This window comes from Penicillium canescens (genome assembly GCF_028828765.1).
Source record: "Penicillium canescens strain IBT 15451 chromosome Unknown utg000003l_segment0_segment0, whole genome shotgun sequence".
In the NCBI taxonomy this organism is placed as follows: domain Eukaryota; kingdom Fungi; phylum Ascomycota; class Eurotiomycetes; order Eurotiales; family Aspergillaceae; genus Penicillium; species Penicillium canescens.
Window position 1 is genome coordinate 5456501 of NW_026703965.1, and position 18224 is coordinate 5474724.

The following is an 18224-nucleotide window of genomic DNA, read 5'->3' on the forward strand; positions in this document are numbered from 1 at the left end:
ACACTATGCGGTCCTATGATTAGCACATATTTTTCAAGTACCTCACACTAGATCTGTCGGCATTCCCGGTCTCATGATTATTCGAGCGCAGCGAGCCTGCCGCTGTAAGACCGAGACTCCACTGTGGCTATCGGAACAGACAAAAATTGGTTAGTAGACTACCGGAGGGTACGTGCCCAACAATTCCTGCGTCGCACACTTTACTCTATTGGGTATATGATTCATACAGTAAGGGGCTTCGGCTTGTGGCGATCTTGTGGTGCACTGGCTCTTAGTAATGGCTTGGTTCAAATATATCAGAATATTACAGGGGATTCCTCTCCAATATCAAGAAGAATAGCCATGCTTTTAGCCCGTTGATCCGAGCTGATCAAAGTTGAGATCAGATTTGTCTCGGTTGTGCCCGAAGCCCCAAAGAGGAAAGATCTGATAAACTCTGATAAACTTGGGTGTTGAAAGTTGCGCAAGCGAAGCAGAGAACAGGAAACTGCCCGTGGAATGGCCCACAACTAATTTCTCGGCCCAAAAAGGCCAAGCGAAGCTTCTTGCAGCCACTCCGAAGCTTGGTGTGGGCCACGCTTGCTAATTGCGGGTTAGGGCTCGCTAGATAAGATCACCGCGACATCTGATTAGATCTTCCTCGTTGCTAGTGGAGACTTTAAGACCAGAGCCAACGTCTTAGCCTGCCTTTGTGGACTCGTGCGAAATGCTTTTACCAAATTAAAACTCTTGGCCACGCAAAGACCCAGTTTTGTCTGCGTGTCAGAGCGCGTAGTTCTGGCCGACGGCCGATCTCGGGTAAACAATAGTTTTCTATAAAATATCTGGATTCCCACGTCCCGGTCTCTTGACTATCACTGTCTTTATTTCATTATGGGTCTTCGTCCCTTGATCAAAAGGGGCCGAGCGGTCATGCGCCGCTTGGGCGCCGACAATACTGATACTGCGCCTAGCTCTTCGGTCGAAACTACCGAGGGGGCTACCTTCGAGGAAGCCAAGAGAGAGCCTACTGTTGAGGCTACGGCTCAAGAGCCGGAGCAGCCTGCCGCTGGCCTTCAGCATGGTGTCCGCAATGTCGAGGCCATTACCATGACCTGGTCTAAGACCACCCTGATTTGTGTCTTTATCAAGTATGTTCCTTTTAACTTTTGTTTGCCAGCCGACCAAACGGCAAGATCTAACAGGTAATTTCCATAGTATCTGGTTCCTCTACTTTGTCAATGCCTTCCAGTCCACAGTGTTCTACAGCTTGAGCCCGTACATTTCCAGCTCTTTCCAGGCTCACTCCTTGTCTGGTGTGCCCATGGCTCTAGCTGATGCTTTCACTGCGGCTTGTTACCTGCCTGTCGGAAAGCTCATGGATACCTGGGGTCGTGCCCAGGGTTTCCTTCTGATGACCGTCTGCGCTACTCTTGGCTTGATCCTGTTCGCCTCGTGTAACAGCTTTGCCATCTACTGTGTTGGATATGTAAGATTACCGACAAGAGACTCGCCGCGAAGATTTTACGATACTGACTATCGACGCAGATCTTCTATCAGCTTGGTTTCAGTGGAATGGAGTATTCCATCGATGTCATTACGGCCGATTCCTCTACCTTGAAGAACCGAGGTCTGGCATTCGCTTTCACCTCGTCGCCCTATATTATCACTGCCTTTGCTGGGCCCAAGGTTGCCGACGAGTTCCTCTACCAAGTTAGCTGGCGTTGGGGCATTGGCTGCTGGGCCATTGTTTTCCCTATCGTTGCGGCGCCATTGTACTACATGCTCCAGAGCAACTTGAACAAAGCTGTCGAGCAGGGTCATGTTCTTAGACAGCCCAGCGGCCGCACCTTCTTGCAGAATATCTGGTACTGGACGATGCAGTTCGATCGTAGGTATTCCTGCCTCCTCGGCTATTAGCCACATTGTTAAATTAACTAATTCTGACCTTGACCAGTGCCTGGTGTTGCCATGTTCACCATCGGTCTCGTTCTGTTCGAGGTTCCCTTCGATATTGCCAGTGAGGCTCCTAACGGCTGGGCCTCCGGCTACATCATTGCTATGCTTGTTGTCGGATTCTGCATGCTCTTCATCTTTGGCTGTTACGAATGGAAAGTGGCTCCCGTGCCGCTGCTCCCTATGGAGTTCTTGCTCGACCGGACGGTCCTCGGCGCCTGTCTCTTGGATGCAACTTACCAGATCTCTTACTACTGCTGGTACAACTATTTCACTTCTTTCTTGCAGGTCGTCAACAACGTGACTGTTGCCCAGGCTGGCTACATCAGTAACACCTTCGATGTTGTCTCCGGAGTACTCCTCCTCATTGTCGGTTTCATCATCCGCAAGACTGGCCGCTTCAAGTGGCTGCTCTACATTTCCGTTCCTCTGTACCTTTTGTCGCAGGGGTTGATGATCTACTTCCGCAAGCCTAACATGTCGGTCGGGTATCAGGTTATGTGTCAGATCTTCATCTCTATTGGTGGTTCAATTTTCATTATCGTTGAGCAGCTCGCTATTCTGGCCGCCGTGGATCACCAACACGTCGCCGCAGCTCTGGCCTTGCTCAATGTCGTTGGCACGATTGGTGACTCCGCCGGTTACACTATCTGCACGGCTATCTGGACCAACACCTTCGAGAAAGCGCTCATCCGCTACCTTCCTGAATCAGCTCTGTCCAACTTGGATATGATCTACGAGGACCTCAACACGCAGATCGGCTATCCAGTTGGAAGCGCGACAAGAACAGCTATTCAGAACGCGTACGCATACACTGAGGTGCGGTTGCTTGCCACTGGCCTGGGTATCATGGCTCTGGCCATTGCTTGGACTATTATGATAAGAGACATTGATCTCAAAAAGAAGCCCCAAGTCAAGGGTGTCGTCTTCTAAAAAGCCCAAGAAGGGGACAGGCTGTGTCCCTCAGGTATACATATCCGCATAATGTGAAATGGGCTCTCTATTCAGCGTAATTCCTTCGAGGGTCTCAGTGGCGGCCGTTGGTTCTGATCGCTATCAGTTGCTTCATCCTTCGTGTGGTCCATTTGTTGTCACTCCACTTTATATATGTCAATCTCTGCTCTTGTCCGGTCTGATAAAGAAGGAACCTCCATACTAATAATATATACCGGAATTGATCTTTTTTTCGCGAGCCTTGCTTCCTCTCATCATTTGCAATTTTTCTACAGTTGGTGCCTGGAATCTGAGGCGATTCCTCCCATTTGTCCCTCTTCTTTCCACGATAAAAAAGGATCATGGTGTTATTGGGTGAAACGTGGCAGGCACTTGGTGGAAAAGGGGTTTGCCAACTGCACCTGGGCAGAAAACCCGGGCAAAACACCTGGGTGACTATCAGCCCCTGTTGGTTTTGCTTTTTCTTTTGCCCGGCTTGCGGGCTATGTCTAGCGCACTTTGACCCTTTAGCTAAACACGTTTGCCCGGTGCGGGGCTTCAGATAATTTATTGACTAGAGATATTGTGTTATGCTTGTCCAAGCTCTCGACATATCACACCCTCAACATTCGCTCCGCAATGGCATCAGATCAATACGCCGAACTATGTGACCACATTTATGCGCAGATCATGGGAAAGCTGGAGAATTGCTACAAAGACGGGACTCGAGTTGCTCGGTTTGCTCCGATCGGAACCGCCGAAGAGGTGCTGAACCCAGACATTCTATACTCTTTCTTTCGCAGTCTTCAGTTGCCTCAAATCGAAACAAAAGACCTCAACCTTGGACTGGATAATTTGGTCAAGAGGATGAAGGAAAGGGGGCTTTACACCTTTCTGGCCATTCTTATCTTCACCTCGTGTACAATAGAGGCCGCTCGAACATTCACCCTGAAGCTGTTAGCTCCTAAGGAGAGGTCCAAAGATTTTGGCGCCCTGCCAGCAGAGCGCGAAGCCCTTACATCGATTTTTGGGGATCCAGTCACGCCAGACAAATTCTGTCAGCGCAGGCATGCTTTTGTCCAGTTGTGATTTGCAGCAAAGAAAAGGACCGGATTGAGAGCTTGGAGCGCGAATGTCTTCCATATTTGGAGCAGGAGCTTCGGGGAGAAGGAGCGTTTGGCACGGTGTATCGAGTGAAGATCGCCAAGGGCCACTTCTACACTCGTAAGCTGGGATCAGCAAATTCGAACCCTGTTGATATCGCGCGCAAAGACTTCCGATCCAATGAAGACATTGAGCTCGAGGTCATGCAGCAGATTTTATCTTGTAAGCAGACCTGTGCGAACATTGTCGAAATTTATGGGAGCCTTGAAATCGGCTCGACCGGATACAGCATTTTCATGCCCCTCGCCATTTCGGATCTCAGGGCTCACATGAAAAACGATACACGGCCAAGACCAAGTGCGACTGAAAGAACAGATATGATTCTCGCTGCTGCAGGGGTCGCCGGGGGCTTGAAATTCCTCCATAAGGGCATGGATATGCCTCGGGGTGGAAAGCTAGTCTGTTACCATATGGACCTAAAACCAGATAACATTTTGATTTTTCTAGACAAGGTTGATTCTCATGGGAAGCCACACTATATCTGGAAGATTAGTGATTTCGGCATGTCTCGTGTCAGGTACCAGGATGATAATGAGGTCGAAAGGCGCGAGAGAACCCTCACAAGTTGGTTTCTTGAGAGACCCGTGGTCCCATCTCTCGCTGGGACCTATAACAGGCGACTAGTGGGTACATACCTGGCACCTGAATCTCTTCTCCCAAGCAGAAGTATGAAGGCTGCCAGCGACGTCTGGTCCCTGGGCTGTATCACCAGTGTTCTATTTACATACTTGGCGGAGGGCAGAACTGGAGTGTCCACGTATCAAGACAGGAGGACCCAACATCACAACGCAAATAGCTATGATCGTTTTTTTGTCGCAAACACAGCCTTCGGACGTCCAAAGGTTCATCCAGAGATCAAACTATGGCATGACCTTTTAATCAAGAAAGCGAACCAGCAAAGCCCAGAAGAGGGACAAGCTTTGAGGTCAATATTGAATTATCTCGAGCGAAATGTTCTTCTTCTGGATCAGCAAAACCGATGTCCTGCGGAAGACTTGGAAAAGCAACTGAACAAAACCCATCGAGCATACAGCGAGTTGGATAACACACCGAGGGAGCGTCCAAGCGCTGAACAACACGACTTTCGCACACTGCTACAGAACATACGCATAAGTGCGCCAATGGGCAATAAGAAAAAGGCTGCTTCCAAGCGGGCTGACATGTGGTTCTTCAACCCTAAGGAAGCGTTCAAAGACTGTGAAATCTCTCCGGATGGGTCTATTATCGCATTTTGGACTGATTTCAAGATTTCGCTCTACACCCAGTCCTTTAGGCGCACAGAGGATGACGAACTACATCCGGTTGCAGAGTTTTCTTTAAATACGACTGGCGAACCTCGGCGTTTTTGGAAAAGCATTAGCTTGACAAGTAGTTATTTGATAGCTTCCTTGTCGGGAAATAATTTCCAGGTTAGAACTCAGCTCCATCCCATGTGAACTATTTACTAAATTTTGTTGGTCACAAGTGCTTTGTTTTTGATCTCCGACGTGATCGACGAACGAATAAAAAGCCGACTATCAATCTCAACCATTATCGCCCCGTTTCGATTCCGCTACCTGAAATAAAAGAGGTGGCTATTTCGCCTGGAGGTAAGACGATGGCATGCATTGTGCGTGACAAAGATAAAGACGACAACCCAGGCTCATTATACATTGGCACTGTCAAATCCCCACACGAGTGGAAACTAGGAAGGAAACTGAAGTGGCCAGCGTCGGACGTTATTCAACTTTCATTCTCAGGGGAGAATGATATCTACATTGTCTTCCGGCCACAACGCACCATCCAGACCCATAAACATGAGATTCCCGTCCTTCATGCATGCCTCGCGACGAAGCACATGTATCCTCTAGTTATTGAGCCGCGAGTAAGTCTCACTTCTCTGTCCAATGAGCAGCCCTTTTTTTCTGTGCTAACGGAGGCATTAGGGCATTGAAAGTAGCAGTACTGTTGGCCTTTTTACTACACTTGCCCCGTTCTCTCAACGTCCTGAAATCTGCGCGATTGTCACTCGGGAGAAACAGCTGCATATCCAGAGTCTCACGGAGCCGGACAAAGCTACCCCTACCATCCAGACGAGTATCAAAAATTATCGGGTGATCAAGTTGATTACGGGACAGATTGATGAGGTCATGTTTGCAGTGGGGAGACAAGTGGGAGTTCATAAGATGCTTTTGCTCGAGGTCACTATGCCACAGGAAGAAGCTACCGATATTTCTGTGAAGGAAATTGCCACGCTCCCGAACCTTTCTCATCATAGCGAGTTCACTGCGAGGATTGTCTTTGATCACGATGGAAGCCACCTCCTTCTTGCCGCTCTTCTTGATGCCAATGAATGTGGTATATACAAAGTCCGTCTGAGTGGGCCCAGCTCAGGCTGAACGATGAGCCGAACGTCAGGTATAGACCCAGCAACATTTAGGCCTCACCCTCATGAAACTCTTTGACTTCCTTTGTTCCGATTTTAAGCTGTCTCTTGAGATCTTGCACTTTCCAAGCTGGGACCATGCGTAGCTTTGGTAGATGGAACGTCGCTCCGTCACGGCGCATTAGCCAGTAGTAAAGGAGATATGTCACTGCTGTAAGACCGAATGAGGAGAGAAAGAAAATCCATATCATAGATGTGCCAACTATACGGCTATTCTCTGTATCCAAGTCGAAGAAGTTCATTCCAAAAAATGTCTATTTGGATGGCTGTTAGTAAACTGTGATGTTGCAGTGGAATGGAATCGAGTTTAAATTCTGGGGAGAAACTCACTGCAATGAATGACGTAGGAAGATAAAGCAAAGTCAGCCTGGTGATAAACACGGCTGATTCGTTCAATTCGATAATATTTTTGTTTTGCTCCTGTGCCAAAAGCTGATCCCGCATCAACAAGGTGTCAGATAGCAGCTTGGCGACACTCTGTGCTCGTTGCTGCAGATACGTTGCGGATTGAGAATAGATCTTGCAGTATCGAGCCTGGTTTTTGAGACATTTAATGCCATATTTCGTTTCTTCAGTCTCTGACTTCGAGCTAATAAGTGCACATAGGTCTTGGAGAAGGTCCATCGTCGACGCAAGGATAGCTGGGACTTGACGGAAACGAGTTTCTAGGCTGTTCAACGTAGTCAGGGTGTCATGCCCCAGTCCCAAAGGCTCTTCGATAAAAGTTGCTAGTGCGTCCTTTGCAACAGGCAAGAATCGGTTCTCAATCGTCGTAATGTACTGTCTCCATGAGGGGAAATATGCTGCGAACAACAGCCGGTGTAGCCAGAAGGGATCGGCTTCTATCTTCGAGTGATAGCTAGACATAGACAGCCATTTTGCTGCTTCGAGATGAGCTTTTGATTGAGGAGTCGGGCTGAGCAGCATAAATATACTCTGCGAAGTCGTGCTGTCGTATCGGTGATAGACTCCAGTCTGTCGAATCACCCATCTGTCGTCTTTTTCCTTGTACTCCGGGTATTTAATTGTGTATGATACTTCTATCATATCTTTTAGCCAAACAATTCGAATTTCCATGTTGGGGTTCCGGGTGAGTACCTGTGATAGAACCTAGAGAGATCTCGGTACATGGAGTACAAAACACCGCGTCAAGATCTGCACTGCGATGATTGCGAGAATAGAAGCACGAAGCCAATTCCCAGAATAGTGGACCGATGTCATGGTTTGAAACAATGAGATCGAGCATGGGTTTTGTAGCTTCTAATGGCCCCCGGGAGTTCCGTTGACAGATCGATCTATCAAATGTCAGTAATAATCAACACGATTCTGGGCTGACAAACATCAAGCGAAATTTGTGAGAATTACTCTCGTCACTCTGGAAGTATGTTTTAAGGTCCTCTGCTGTGAAAAACTTCGAACTTCGACCGCAGTGTGCTGTTGACAATGCCGCATCTAGTCCGATGTCGTAAAGTTCTACGGGATGAACCGGTTTCCTAACGCTGTAGTAATCAACAGATGGCATCGTGATAATATAGTTAGATTTTTCTCAATTAAATCAACTGCAAGCAGTCTCTCGATTATTATAGTATTCAAAGCTAGGCGCGCAGCATGACACTGTCCCCTTCCCCCTGCATTCGAACTGCGCCTCAAATTCATGCATTTAAATATACCGTACTTCGTATTCCATTCGCCACAGCCCCCAGGCTAAGTGTCTTCATATGCCCTAGTCACAAATTGTCAGTATTGCTCATGAGTGTCCAACCAGAATATCCCTTACTCGAACTCAGCCTATAAACTTGCCATCAGCTACGGGCCTCGACATTTCTCCGGGGGTTCATTCTCACCGTCTCCACCAGTCTTGGGGCAATGAATGACCATATTTCATCTTGCAACTGCTCTATTATTCAGCCTTGTGCCCGATAAAATGGGGTTCCAAGCGAAATACCCGAATCCTGAAATCGGTCTGCCCCGGAAAAAGTTGTTCGAGGCAAGCCTGGAGACTTTCTCCGTTCAAGTAACGGCGATCAACTGTTTGACGACGTTCGTTGTCAGCGAGAGGCCTGTCTGGCATTTCTTTTTAGGATGATCGGTTTTCTCCCGGTCTCTCTCGTGGCGGTAAGATCTGCGGGCCTCATAAGTCGCCAGGATCTGCGGCTGAAACGTGGTTTATCTCACTCCGCCACGTCACGAAGCCGATCTTTACCCAGGTTCCTTTGGCACGAGGGCCCCTGCATGTTTTATGGCGAATCTCTGTCTATCGCTTATCTCTGAGTCGAGACTATACCCATTTAATGGGTGACTATTCCAAATATGGAGATTCTTTTCCGCTGTCGTGTGATTCCACAGGGTTGTTGTGCGTCCGAGTCGCCCGGGTGAAGATGAGGGGGGTCTCGATACGAAGAGATGAGGCATAGCATTCGGCTTTCACCTGGTCGCCGAGTTCGCTACTTATGCATGAAATGCGGCTCATAATACCTGGTTCATTGGCTGTCTACCATGTGCAATCCCGAACCGTAGATTTATTAGGTTGTGATAGATAGGGAAATTTCAACCTCAATCCTCGACATGTCAGAGGCAGTCGAACCTTCGGAATGGCAACCAGATTGGCTTTCTGATTTGGTGAACAGATCAGCAAGATCGGCCATATTATTGACACCCTCTACAAGTGACCAGACAGAAGGATACCTCCCAGCACCATCTGAACAGCAAAATGCTCCAACCAATTCAGGGAACTCTGCCAATGCGACTCAACCGCGTCTCGCAGACTCCGAGTCTACTCATATCTTTGACTATCGCGAAGAAACTCGTCTCCCTGTGACTCCCAGTGGAGAAAGAAGTGTCCAGAGGACATTGAAAGGGATACATTTATTTGTGCGTATAAAAACTCTCTATCATAATGCGCCACACTCATCAAAACCAGATGATCACAGTCAATGCAACGCTCGGAACAGGACTTTACTGGCGTGGCGGTCAAATACTTGAACTAGGTGGCCCTTTGGCAGTGCTTGTAGCTTTCCTCGTTGTTGGATTGCTATCATGGGCCGTCATGCAATGCATTACTGAAATGTTGTGCATTTGGCCAATACCTGGCGCACTATCGGTATATGTGAGCCAGTTCGTTGACGAAGAGCTGGGTATTACTGTCGGTATCACTTACTGGTTCGTGTGTCCCCAAGATAACTAAGTTTGATTCTTTAACAAAGCGATATCCGACAGTTAACTGAGTGAGGCGCTGATAAATCTCATAGGTTCACATACTCAATGTCGTTCTCTACGTTAGTGGCAACTTCGGCCGCGGAATTCAATTTCTGGCGCGGTATTAACGACAGTCGAACTATCCAAGGCGTGGTCATATACTTCTTGATCCCACTCCTATTGGTTCTCCTTAATACAATGCGTATTCAGGTAGGCTTAATCGTCACTTCCCCCACCCCTTTTTTTTGGATGTCTGAAATGAGTACTGACAAGTCTTAAGATATATGGATGGCTAGAGGTTGCTACAGGAAGTTTGAAAATATTCTTTCTTATTTTCATTATCATTGCCCTCATCGCGATTAACATCGGGGGTAAGTAGGAACACACTCTTACCATAATTTCCGAATGACTTTGATCGCTCAAAGTTGTGTACTAAATTCGAATAGCGGGTTCGAAAGAGAGTCTCCACTATGGCGCTGAGAGTAAGTCGATATCTCGAAATGGTATATGAATGCAGCTAAAAGTGATAGATTGGGGCTCACCTACCGACTTCGATAGAGATGCAGCCGATAACTGGGTCATTTCCCTGCTGTGGGTGATTTCAAAAAGCTTTGACTTACAACATGACTAATTACCCTAGCATGAGCATATCGATTGCAACGTTTGCATATGTAGGAGTTGAAGTCGTTTCCTCATCTGTGCTTGAAGCAAAGTCACCAAATCATTCCAAGGGCGGAGGTAACCCGTTCAAGTTTTCTGCTATCTACATTCCAGTATTCGCGACAGTTGCATATTGCCTCAGTGGGGTTCTCGGGACATTGGATATTGCGTGGAACCATCCTCATCTTCCTCGACTTAGCTGGCTTCCCCGGATCTAAACAAAGATGACAAATCTCCAAGTCGTGCTGCCTTTGTTGTGATTGCTTTTGCTTCCAACATTCCCGGGCTGGATGACACTTTCAACGCCTTTTTGGTATTTACCTGTCTTTCCTGCGCAGCCACTAATCTATACGTCGCCTCACGAACATTGTTTGGTTTAACCAGTCGGTTGGAAGGTGGTGAAGGCCGGCGGTGGTACTTACGTGTCCTTGCTTCGTTTGGGACAACGGACGGTCGTCAGGTACCTTTACGGGCTATGATATTCTCTGCAGTTGCGTTCTGGTGGGTTCCTTTTCTGCAGCTCATTCGCGGAACTAAAAGCGCTCGGTCCTCTGTCAATACGGTATTGCTATCACAGCCCTGTCTAATCACAGCCCAACGTTAACCTGGGACCAGTTTGTTGAAGTGCTAAGTGAAATGGCATCTGTAAGTGTTTTGCACGTTTGGGCTTGCGAATGTCTAGCATTTATTCGCTTTTATCGGTGGTAAGTCTGACCACCATCATGGGCGATCAATACTGACATAAATTTCATTTTAGCATCTATCAACATCGGGAATATCTTGAGCGTGAAAACATCGCTCTGGTTCAGCGCTGGAGTGTAAAAAATTATTCCGACTACCCGTACCGCAGTTATGGACAGCCACTGCTTGCATATCTAGCACTGTTTGGATGTATATTTGTTTTGTTGGTGGCTAATGGAGCTGCATTGTGGAACGGCTTCCACCTTTTACCTTTCCTTGCCTCATACCTAACTGTAAGTGATATATGGCTATTTTAGTGAAGCATATACGGGGTGCTAATTGTCAAACACTTGCAGGTCATTGTCTTCATTGGCATTTGGATTCTGTTGAAGATTTTTCGGTCGGCTCCGTGGTCTTTCGTCGATCTTTCACAACCTAAAAGAGTTGCCGAGATATTCAGACATCTGCATGATATCCGCTTGGGTGTGACGGATTCTACAGAGGATATTTCGGAAGGTTAGATGATATTTTTTCTGCTGTTATTGTAGCACATGCATCATCTAACGTTAGTTTGTCTTCTACGACAAATAAAATATATATTCCCGGTTTTTCGTTTGGGACTAGGAGTCCGTCTTAGCAATCCGCTATTCCCTGTCAATTCTCACTTAACCAAGCCTAATCACCAGATCTTGACCATAATACGATACCTTGACTCTTTCCGGATTCCAAGAAGTCTTACGGTTGGTTTCATATTGACGGCCTGAGAATCAAGGCCACAACACAGACAACAAAGTCAGCATAAGAAAAAACCAATTTAATCACATATAACTACGCTTTATTAGAGAGACGACTGTACAAGGAGACTTGTTTTGAGATTAAAAAAAAAAAAAAAAAAAAAAAAAGAATTGAGAAAGCTGTATGTAAATCAAGTGTAGGGATGGGGAGGGGTAAAAAAAGAAAAGCAAAAAAATTCCGGTGGGCCGGAGTCGAACCGGCGACATTCAGATTACAATGGTCAATTACAGTCTGACGCCATAAACCAACTAGACGACCGCCGGATGGTTGTTGAAAATCGTTCATTCTTTGGCTACATGACGTACCATTGGGCTGGGTTGTTTTGCTTTCTCACAGACGCCATCTTGTCGTGCATGCATCTCATGTTCTTCCAGCACATCTGGCGATCTGCCTGGATTAAATTACACCGACTCATTACATTCAAACCCTTGATTCTTAACTAGCATCCTTCATTCTTGGGAGATTCTACCCTTTTCATCCGGCATGTTGCTGTTACACAGCTCGAAGCCTTCCCAATACCCGTGGACATAGCATCGCCACACCCAAACCCGTTGTTATACTTGGCGCGGGCAGCTTTCCCCTTCTATTTTCAACCTCTTCCCCAAATAACATGTTTTCCGGTTTCCTGAGGATATATTAATGACACAAGCCACGGGAAGTGGAGATTCTGCATGAAGATGCGGAGAAAGGCGCGTCGATTTACCCATCAATCACAACCCACATTCCGCTCCATGGCGTTGACCACTACCCCTCAAAAGGCGGCCAAGAAATATGTGCCCCTTGAAGACGGCACGATCTCCCAAATCAGGACGAAGAGGCTTTGTGGCTTTACTTGCAGCGTGAGCCTCGGTGCTCTCTTGTCAACATGCAGGTGCAACGTCGTCGCATGGCTCCATGCAGGGGACATGCCATTAGTTCTGCCGATGTTTCCCCACGCATTGTCTGTCTAGTCCGCCTGCAGGGGTGAACTGCTAGTCCATGCACTCCTCATGGAGATTTACCTAAAGGGGACTGGAGGCTCGGTACTTCTCCTGCCGTCGGCTAGTATTGTCCTCTAGAATTAGTCGATCATCATAAGCTTAACCCCTCAGATCTTATTTCGGAGAGATCGGGATAGATGAGGAGAAACACATTTAGCCGGCGATGCACTCCTTGCTGGGCGTTTCATTTGCCTGTATATAAATCTCCCAGGAACTCGGCTTGCGGCATTCATTTTGCATTCAGTATAGAATTGAAGGATTGAGAGAGCTAGTTGACTATATACGGCATTATGCTGGGTCAATACCTTCTTCTGCCTCTTCTGGCATCGTATGGTGCAGCAGTCACCATTTCAGTAGCGAAGTCTGGTGGCAATGCTACAAGCGGCCTGCAATATGGTGCTATGGAAGAGGTACATACATTAGCACCCCTTCAATGCGCTGTAATTGAATCTAATCCCTGTTTTAGGAAATTAATCACTGTGGAGAAGGAGGGCTTTACGCCGAATTAATTCGCAACCGGGCTTTCCAAGGGAGTCACAAGTTTCCTTCTTCACTTGATGCCTGGACTGCTGTTGGGGGCTCTTCGCTGTCTCTGAAGAACCTTACCGATCCATTGTCAACTGCCTTGCCAACTTCGGTCAATGTCAAGGGCACTGGAACAGCTGGTTTGACCAACGCGGGCTTTTGGGGGATTGACGTTCGCCCTCAGAAGTATACCGGGTCATTCTACGTGAAGGGCTCGTATAAGGGCTCTTTCACTGCTGCCCTTCAATCCGCCAGTGGCAAGGTTCTAGCGAGCACCAAGGTGACCTCGAAGAGTGTTGCAAACGAATGGGTGCAGCATTCCTTCACTCTGACTCCATCGAAGAAGGCTTCAAGCTCAAACAACACTTTCTCGCTGACATTTGATGGTTCGGTGAGATTCAGGCTTATAATTGCGCGTACAAGTGTCCCAGCTAATACTTCACAGAAAGCATCAAGCGGCTCCCTTGATTTCAATCTGATCAGTTTATTCCCACCCACATGGAACGACCGTCCCAATGGCATGCGGAAAGAGTTGATGCAAGCCATGGCTGATCTAGGTCCCGTAAGTGAACAATGTTTACAAAAGATTGCACTTTGAAATAGCCACACACGGTATACTGATATATTTGATAGAAATTCCTTCGTTTCCCGGGAGGTAACAACCTGGAGGGTGACACCATCGATGGCCGCTGGAAGTGGAATGAGACTATTGGACCCCTCAAGGACAGACCTGGCCGTGCAACCACCTGGCAGTACGGTGAAACCGGCGGAATGGGCCTGGTTGAGTATATGGAATGGTGTGATGACCTTGGAATGGAGCCCAGTGAGTCAATCCATCTACCATAATCTGATTTACTTACCTGACGAGGACTATAGTCCTTGCGGTTTGGGGTGGGCTTGCCCTGAACGGTGATCTCGTCCCCGAGGCCGACCTCGATTTCTACGTGCAAGATGCACTTAACGAGATCGAGTTCTTGACTGGCTCTGTGGATACTAAGTACGGTGCTCTGCGCGCTAAGATTGGACACCCTGATCCTTGGACGATCCGGTATGTCGAGGTTGGTAACGAGGATAACCTCAACAATGGCTTGAGCTCGTACAAGTCATACCGGTTCCCAGCATTCTATAAGGCTATTACCGAGAAGTATCCTGAGATTCAGGTTCTTGCTTCCACTATTGATATGACTATTCCTGGAACTGCGGGTGGTGATTACCACTTGTATGATATCCCCGATAACTTTATTACCAAGTTCGATATGTTTGATAGTCACAGTCCTGAGCATCCTATCCTTCTTGGTGAGTTACTCCATGCAATTATAGGGATGTAAACTGATAATTATCCAGGTGAGATTGCTGCCACCGAGCCTAACAACGGCGTCGGCATCGACTGGGGTAACACCCACTTCTCTCTGTATCCCTGGTGGATTGGCACGGTTGCCGAAGCAGTCTTCCTCCTGGGCGCTGAGCGTAACGCAGACAAGGTCATTGGAACTACATACGTGAGTAGCCCAAATCAAGTCTCGTATACTCGATCTAACCTCAAAACAGGCACCCTTCTTGATGAACTTGGATAGCTACCAGTGGTCCCCAACAATCCTCTCGTTCAACTCCAACCCCGACGAGACAGCCCGTTCAACCAGTTTCCATGTGTATAGCGTATGTTACTCCAACCAACACTTACATTCAAGGCGAACTCTCATATACTAACCGAATGTCGGATATAGCTATTCAACCACAACACCATGACAAACACCCTCCCAGCAACATCTCCCGACGCCTTCGGTCCTCTATACTATGCAACCGGTCTTAATAACAAGACAAACTCGCACATCTTTAAGGCAGCCGTGTACAACAGCACCGCCAACGTTCCCGTATCCCTGACTTTCGACGGTATCGGCCGGGGTACTAACGCCGACCTGACCATCTTGACTGCGCCCGACGCCTTTTCCATGAACGAGGTTGGTGGCTCAAACATTGTTAAGAGCAAGACTACTACCATTAAGGCTGGCAAGAAGGGCGAGTTTAGTTTCAGCTTGCCTAATTTGAGTGTTGCGGTTCTTAGCACTAAGTAGTGAGTGTTTGGTTTTGAATATATTGTATAGCCATTTTGGACTGCATATGGTGGTATAAAGCTATTTATATGGATAGCTCGTTATCGAATACATTGATTTTTAACTTCCCATTTTGGCACTTTACTTGTGGTTCAGCTTTGGGCATTTCAGCCCGTGGAACAGTTGGAAAACCCAATAGGGGAGTTACATCAGCAAGAGGTCGCTTTAAAGGAAAAATGTCAATCTATTGTTGACGCTCTCGAGGTGGACTCGACTTGCTATGCCGGTTTCCACGGTCAGATTGCTGAAAGACAACAGGCGAATAGGAATCATGGAGTTCGAGCGGTCGGGCATTCGGATTGAAGCCTCTGCTTATTGCTCGACTATAGATCGAATTTACTGTGCGTGCTGGTGTACACTGATTGCAGAGATTTCATTTGACATTGTGCTTGTGGCTTTGAGAGCTACCAGGACTGCCCGATGCGAAATCTCAGAACTTGGCATGTTGATGGAAAAGGGGTAACTCAAGTGGTAAAGCGGAAGAACTGGCAAAATGTCGATGGATCTATTAATTCTCAATTTCTCAATTTCTATTTAAACCGTTCTCGGATATTTTAATCTTCAAGTGTTCTTTAAGTCTTCTTCGCTTCCACAAATCTAAGTCCAACATCGGGTCATCTCACCATGTACACCACACCACGTCTTTGCGGGGTTCTTTCGGCGCGAGAAACTAATCGCCTCACTTTGAACCTGCCCGTTCAAGTCCCTTTCCTCGGGTAAATAGGGCTGCGATAGTCGCAACAAGGCCGAATGCTGCCGACGCCGCGAATGACAGTCGAATGCCGCGGTAATAGACCAGTCGGGCAGCCATCTGCACATCTGGCGGAAGGTCGTAGATGGCCGATACGGAGTGGCGGATCTCATCAATTACCTAAATAAGGGCGAATATACCGATCAGCAAGGCCTGTTCAAGGGACCATTAGAACACATCGCGGAGGAGATGTTACTTTCCATTTGTCTGGTATTCCACTCAAGGCCTCCCCGAGGCCTGAGTTCAGTGTATTCTGCATAATTGTGGAGGTCGCTGCGACGCCCCAAACGGTTCCGAGAGAGCGTATGAGGTAGACGGTTGATGCGGAGACAGCATGATCTATATAGGAATGGGCTTAGCAGCGGTCGTTTGGAATGTGGCTCACCTGCAGGTGGCGGAAAAGCTAATTGACATATGGTTGCAAAAGACACAATGATTAACTTACCGGAGTGGTCAAACGCTGCAAGGAATGTGAACAGGATTCCCGGATAAACTATACCCTGTCCCAGATTGGCGGGAATGACATATGCAAAGTACTTCCAGCTTGCGTCATTGAAGCGTAGGAGCATCACCAGAAGGTTACCGATGAACATCAAGGCCGCGCCGGTGCGTACGAGGTATGCGAGCTTGCCCCAGCGAGACATGACGACCCCTGAGATGAGACCACCCAATGGCGTAGCAAGACAAGGAATGACGAGTCGGGCACCAGCTTTACTGGGCGAGTCCAGGAGAATCACTTGGAACATGAGCGGGAGAGTAAAGAGGTACTGTAAACTTGGTCAGCTGCAAGGTTCGTGAGGTAGATAAGATATGTGTACGCACAGCATATGCTGCCATTCCCACACAGACGTTCGCAATCTGTGTGGAAACAGGAAGGGTTCCTCGAAGCATCTTCAATGGGATCAAAGGCACGGCAGAGGTTGTGGCTTCAACCATAATGAATGCGACCAGCAATATCAAACTTGCAACCAATGGGAGAATCACCCAGACATCGCTCCAGGGTAGAATGTTTCCACCCAGACTCAGTCCAACCAGTTGGGCCGAGAGAGCCAAAATGAGCAGACAGGCTCCCAAGAAATCGATTTGGTGCCAGATGCCTTGCATTCGTCCATCCGGGGAAGTGTCAGTAGGACGAGCTGGGAACTTCAAGACTTTATAGCCCATGACCAAGGCGAACAAGGACACTGGGACCTGTAGGAGGAAACACCAACGCCATCCAATCGAGTCCACGATAGAACCACCAAAAGAAGCACCACAGATGGCTCCAAAGCCGTAAGAGACATTCTGGATTGCTTGGTACATGCCGCGTTGACGGAAGGGAATGAGATCGGAATTGATGATTGTTGCTAGATTACCTTGTCAGTGATTGGAAATTTCCTCGACAGGGAGTAACTTACCCATAGTCATCAATCCTCCACCTCCAATGCCCGTCAAGGCGCGCATTAGGTTCAGAAATATCACATCCCGAGCTATCGCACACCCGAGACAACCAACCATGAAGGTGATCGTCGCAGTGAAAAAGCACGATCGGCGACCGAGTAGATCGGAGAAGCGACCGTACAAAGGCTGGAATGCAGTGCTCGTGATCAGGTAAGAAGTCGTTAGCCACGATGCGGTGTTTGCAGCGTTGAATTCGGAGCTGATCACGGCATAGGTCGAGGCAGTGATAGTGCCATCAAAGCCTCCGAGAAAGACATTGGCCATGATTGCTAGTATTGTTAACAGCTTGCTCATTCCCGCTGAATTACATCAACTTACCGATCTGTATCAATAAAAAGCCTGGCGGCGGGGTCCAAGTCGGAACAGGGTTCGATCGCAGCAATGGCTGCTCTTCGTGGATGGGTTCATCTTGAGTATACGGAACTGAGGCTCCGTTCTGTACCATTGTGACTGTGAGGGTATATCAAACGTCAAGTCCAATTTTGCGACAGAATTGAAGTTGAGAAAAGATGAATTGCCAAGAAATTGAAGCGGGCACTCGATTAGGCAGGTGGAACGTCTGCCGAGCACGACATCCGAGGTGATTCTCGCATCAACTGGGGACGAGGTTAGTTATTTAGGGCACTTCA

General features: G+C 47.8%; 7 protein-coding genes across 7 annotated transcripts; 4 read left to right on the forward strand and 3 right to left on the reverse strand.

Annotated features, from left to right (window-relative positions):
• Positions 1-873: 873 nt before the first annotated feature.
• On the forward strand, positions 874-2868 carry N7446_005322 (uncharacterized protein; the record flags this gene model as incomplete). The annotated part of the gene is made up of 4 exons (XM_058514070.1): positions 874-1130; positions 1198-1468; positions 1528-1870; positions 1937-2868. The coding sequence occupies 4 exons, from the start codon at positions 874-876 to the stop codon at positions 2866-2868; spliced, it is 1803 nt and encodes a 600-aa protein (XP_058375399.1).
• Positions 2869-3507: 639 nt separating this feature from the next.
• N7446_005323 (protein kinase family protein) lies at positions 3508-6410 on the forward strand (the record flags this gene model as incomplete). The annotated part of the gene is given in 4 exon segments (XM_058514071.1): positions 3508-3953; positions 3965-5441; positions 5498-5896; positions 5958-6410. The coding sequence occupies 4 exon segments, from the start codon at positions 3508-3510 to the stop codon at positions 6408-6410; spliced, it is 2775 nt and encodes a 924-aa protein (XP_058375400.1).
• Positions 6411-6447: 37 nt separating this feature from the next.
• Positions 6448-7534, reverse strand: N7446_005324 (uncharacterized protein; the record flags this gene model as incomplete). The annotated part of the gene is made up of 2 exons (XM_058514072.1): positions 6448-6711; positions 6788-7534. 2 exons carry the CDS (start codon positions 7532-7534, stop codon positions 6448-6450), a joined length of 1011 nt encoding a protein of 336 aa, XP_058375401.1.
• Positions 7535-8161: 627 nt separating this feature from the next.
• Positions 8162-8528, reverse strand: N7446_005325 (uncharacterized protein; the record flags this gene model as incomplete). The annotated part of the gene is made up of 4 exons (XM_058514073.1): positions 8162-8180; positions 8235-8245; positions 8302-8349; positions 8403-8528. The coding sequence occupies 4 exons, from the start codon at positions 8526-8528 to the stop codon at positions 8162-8164; spliced, it is 204 nt and encodes a 67-aa protein (XP_058375402.1).
• A 494-nt stretch (positions 8529-9022) lies between these two features.
• N7446_005326 (uncharacterized protein) lies at positions 9023-11514 on the forward strand (the record flags this gene model as incomplete). The annotated part of the gene is made up of 11 exons (XM_058514074.1): positions 9023-9328; positions 9378-9616; positions 9706-9862; positions 9933-10023; positions 10099-10134; positions 10183-10243; positions 10293-10458; positions 10512-10874; positions 10928-11016; positions 11070-11286; positions 11350-11514. The coding sequence occupies 11 exons, from the start codon at positions 9023-9025 to the stop codon at positions 11512-11514; spliced, it is 1890 nt and encodes a 629-aa protein (XP_058375403.1).
• A 1544-nt stretch (positions 11515-13058) lies between these two features.
• Positions 13059-15365, forward strand: N7446_005327 (alpha-L-arabinofuranosidase A; the record flags this gene model as incomplete). Its single annotated transcript, XM_058514075.1, has 8 exons — positions 13059-13178; positions 13235-13684; positions 13739-13855; positions 13927-14116; positions 14170-14589; positions 14638-14792; positions 14842-14949; positions 15018-15365. The coding sequence occupies 8 exons, from the start codon at positions 13059-13061 to the stop codon at positions 15363-15365; spliced, it is 1908 nt and encodes a 635-aa protein (XP_058375404.1).
• A 718-nt stretch (positions 15366-16083) lies between these two features.
• N7446_005328 (MDR family MFS transporter) lies at positions 16084-18040 on the reverse strand (the record flags this gene model as incomplete). The annotated part of the gene is made up of 6 exons (XM_058514076.1): positions 16084-16275; positions 16352-16494; positions 16601-16922; positions 16978-17501; positions 17553-17864; positions 17914-18040. 6 exons carry the CDS (start codon positions 18038-18040, stop codon positions 16084-16086), a joined length of 1620 nt encoding a protein of 539 aa, XP_058375405.1.
• Between the last annotated feature and the right edge of the window lie 184 nt (positions 18041-18224).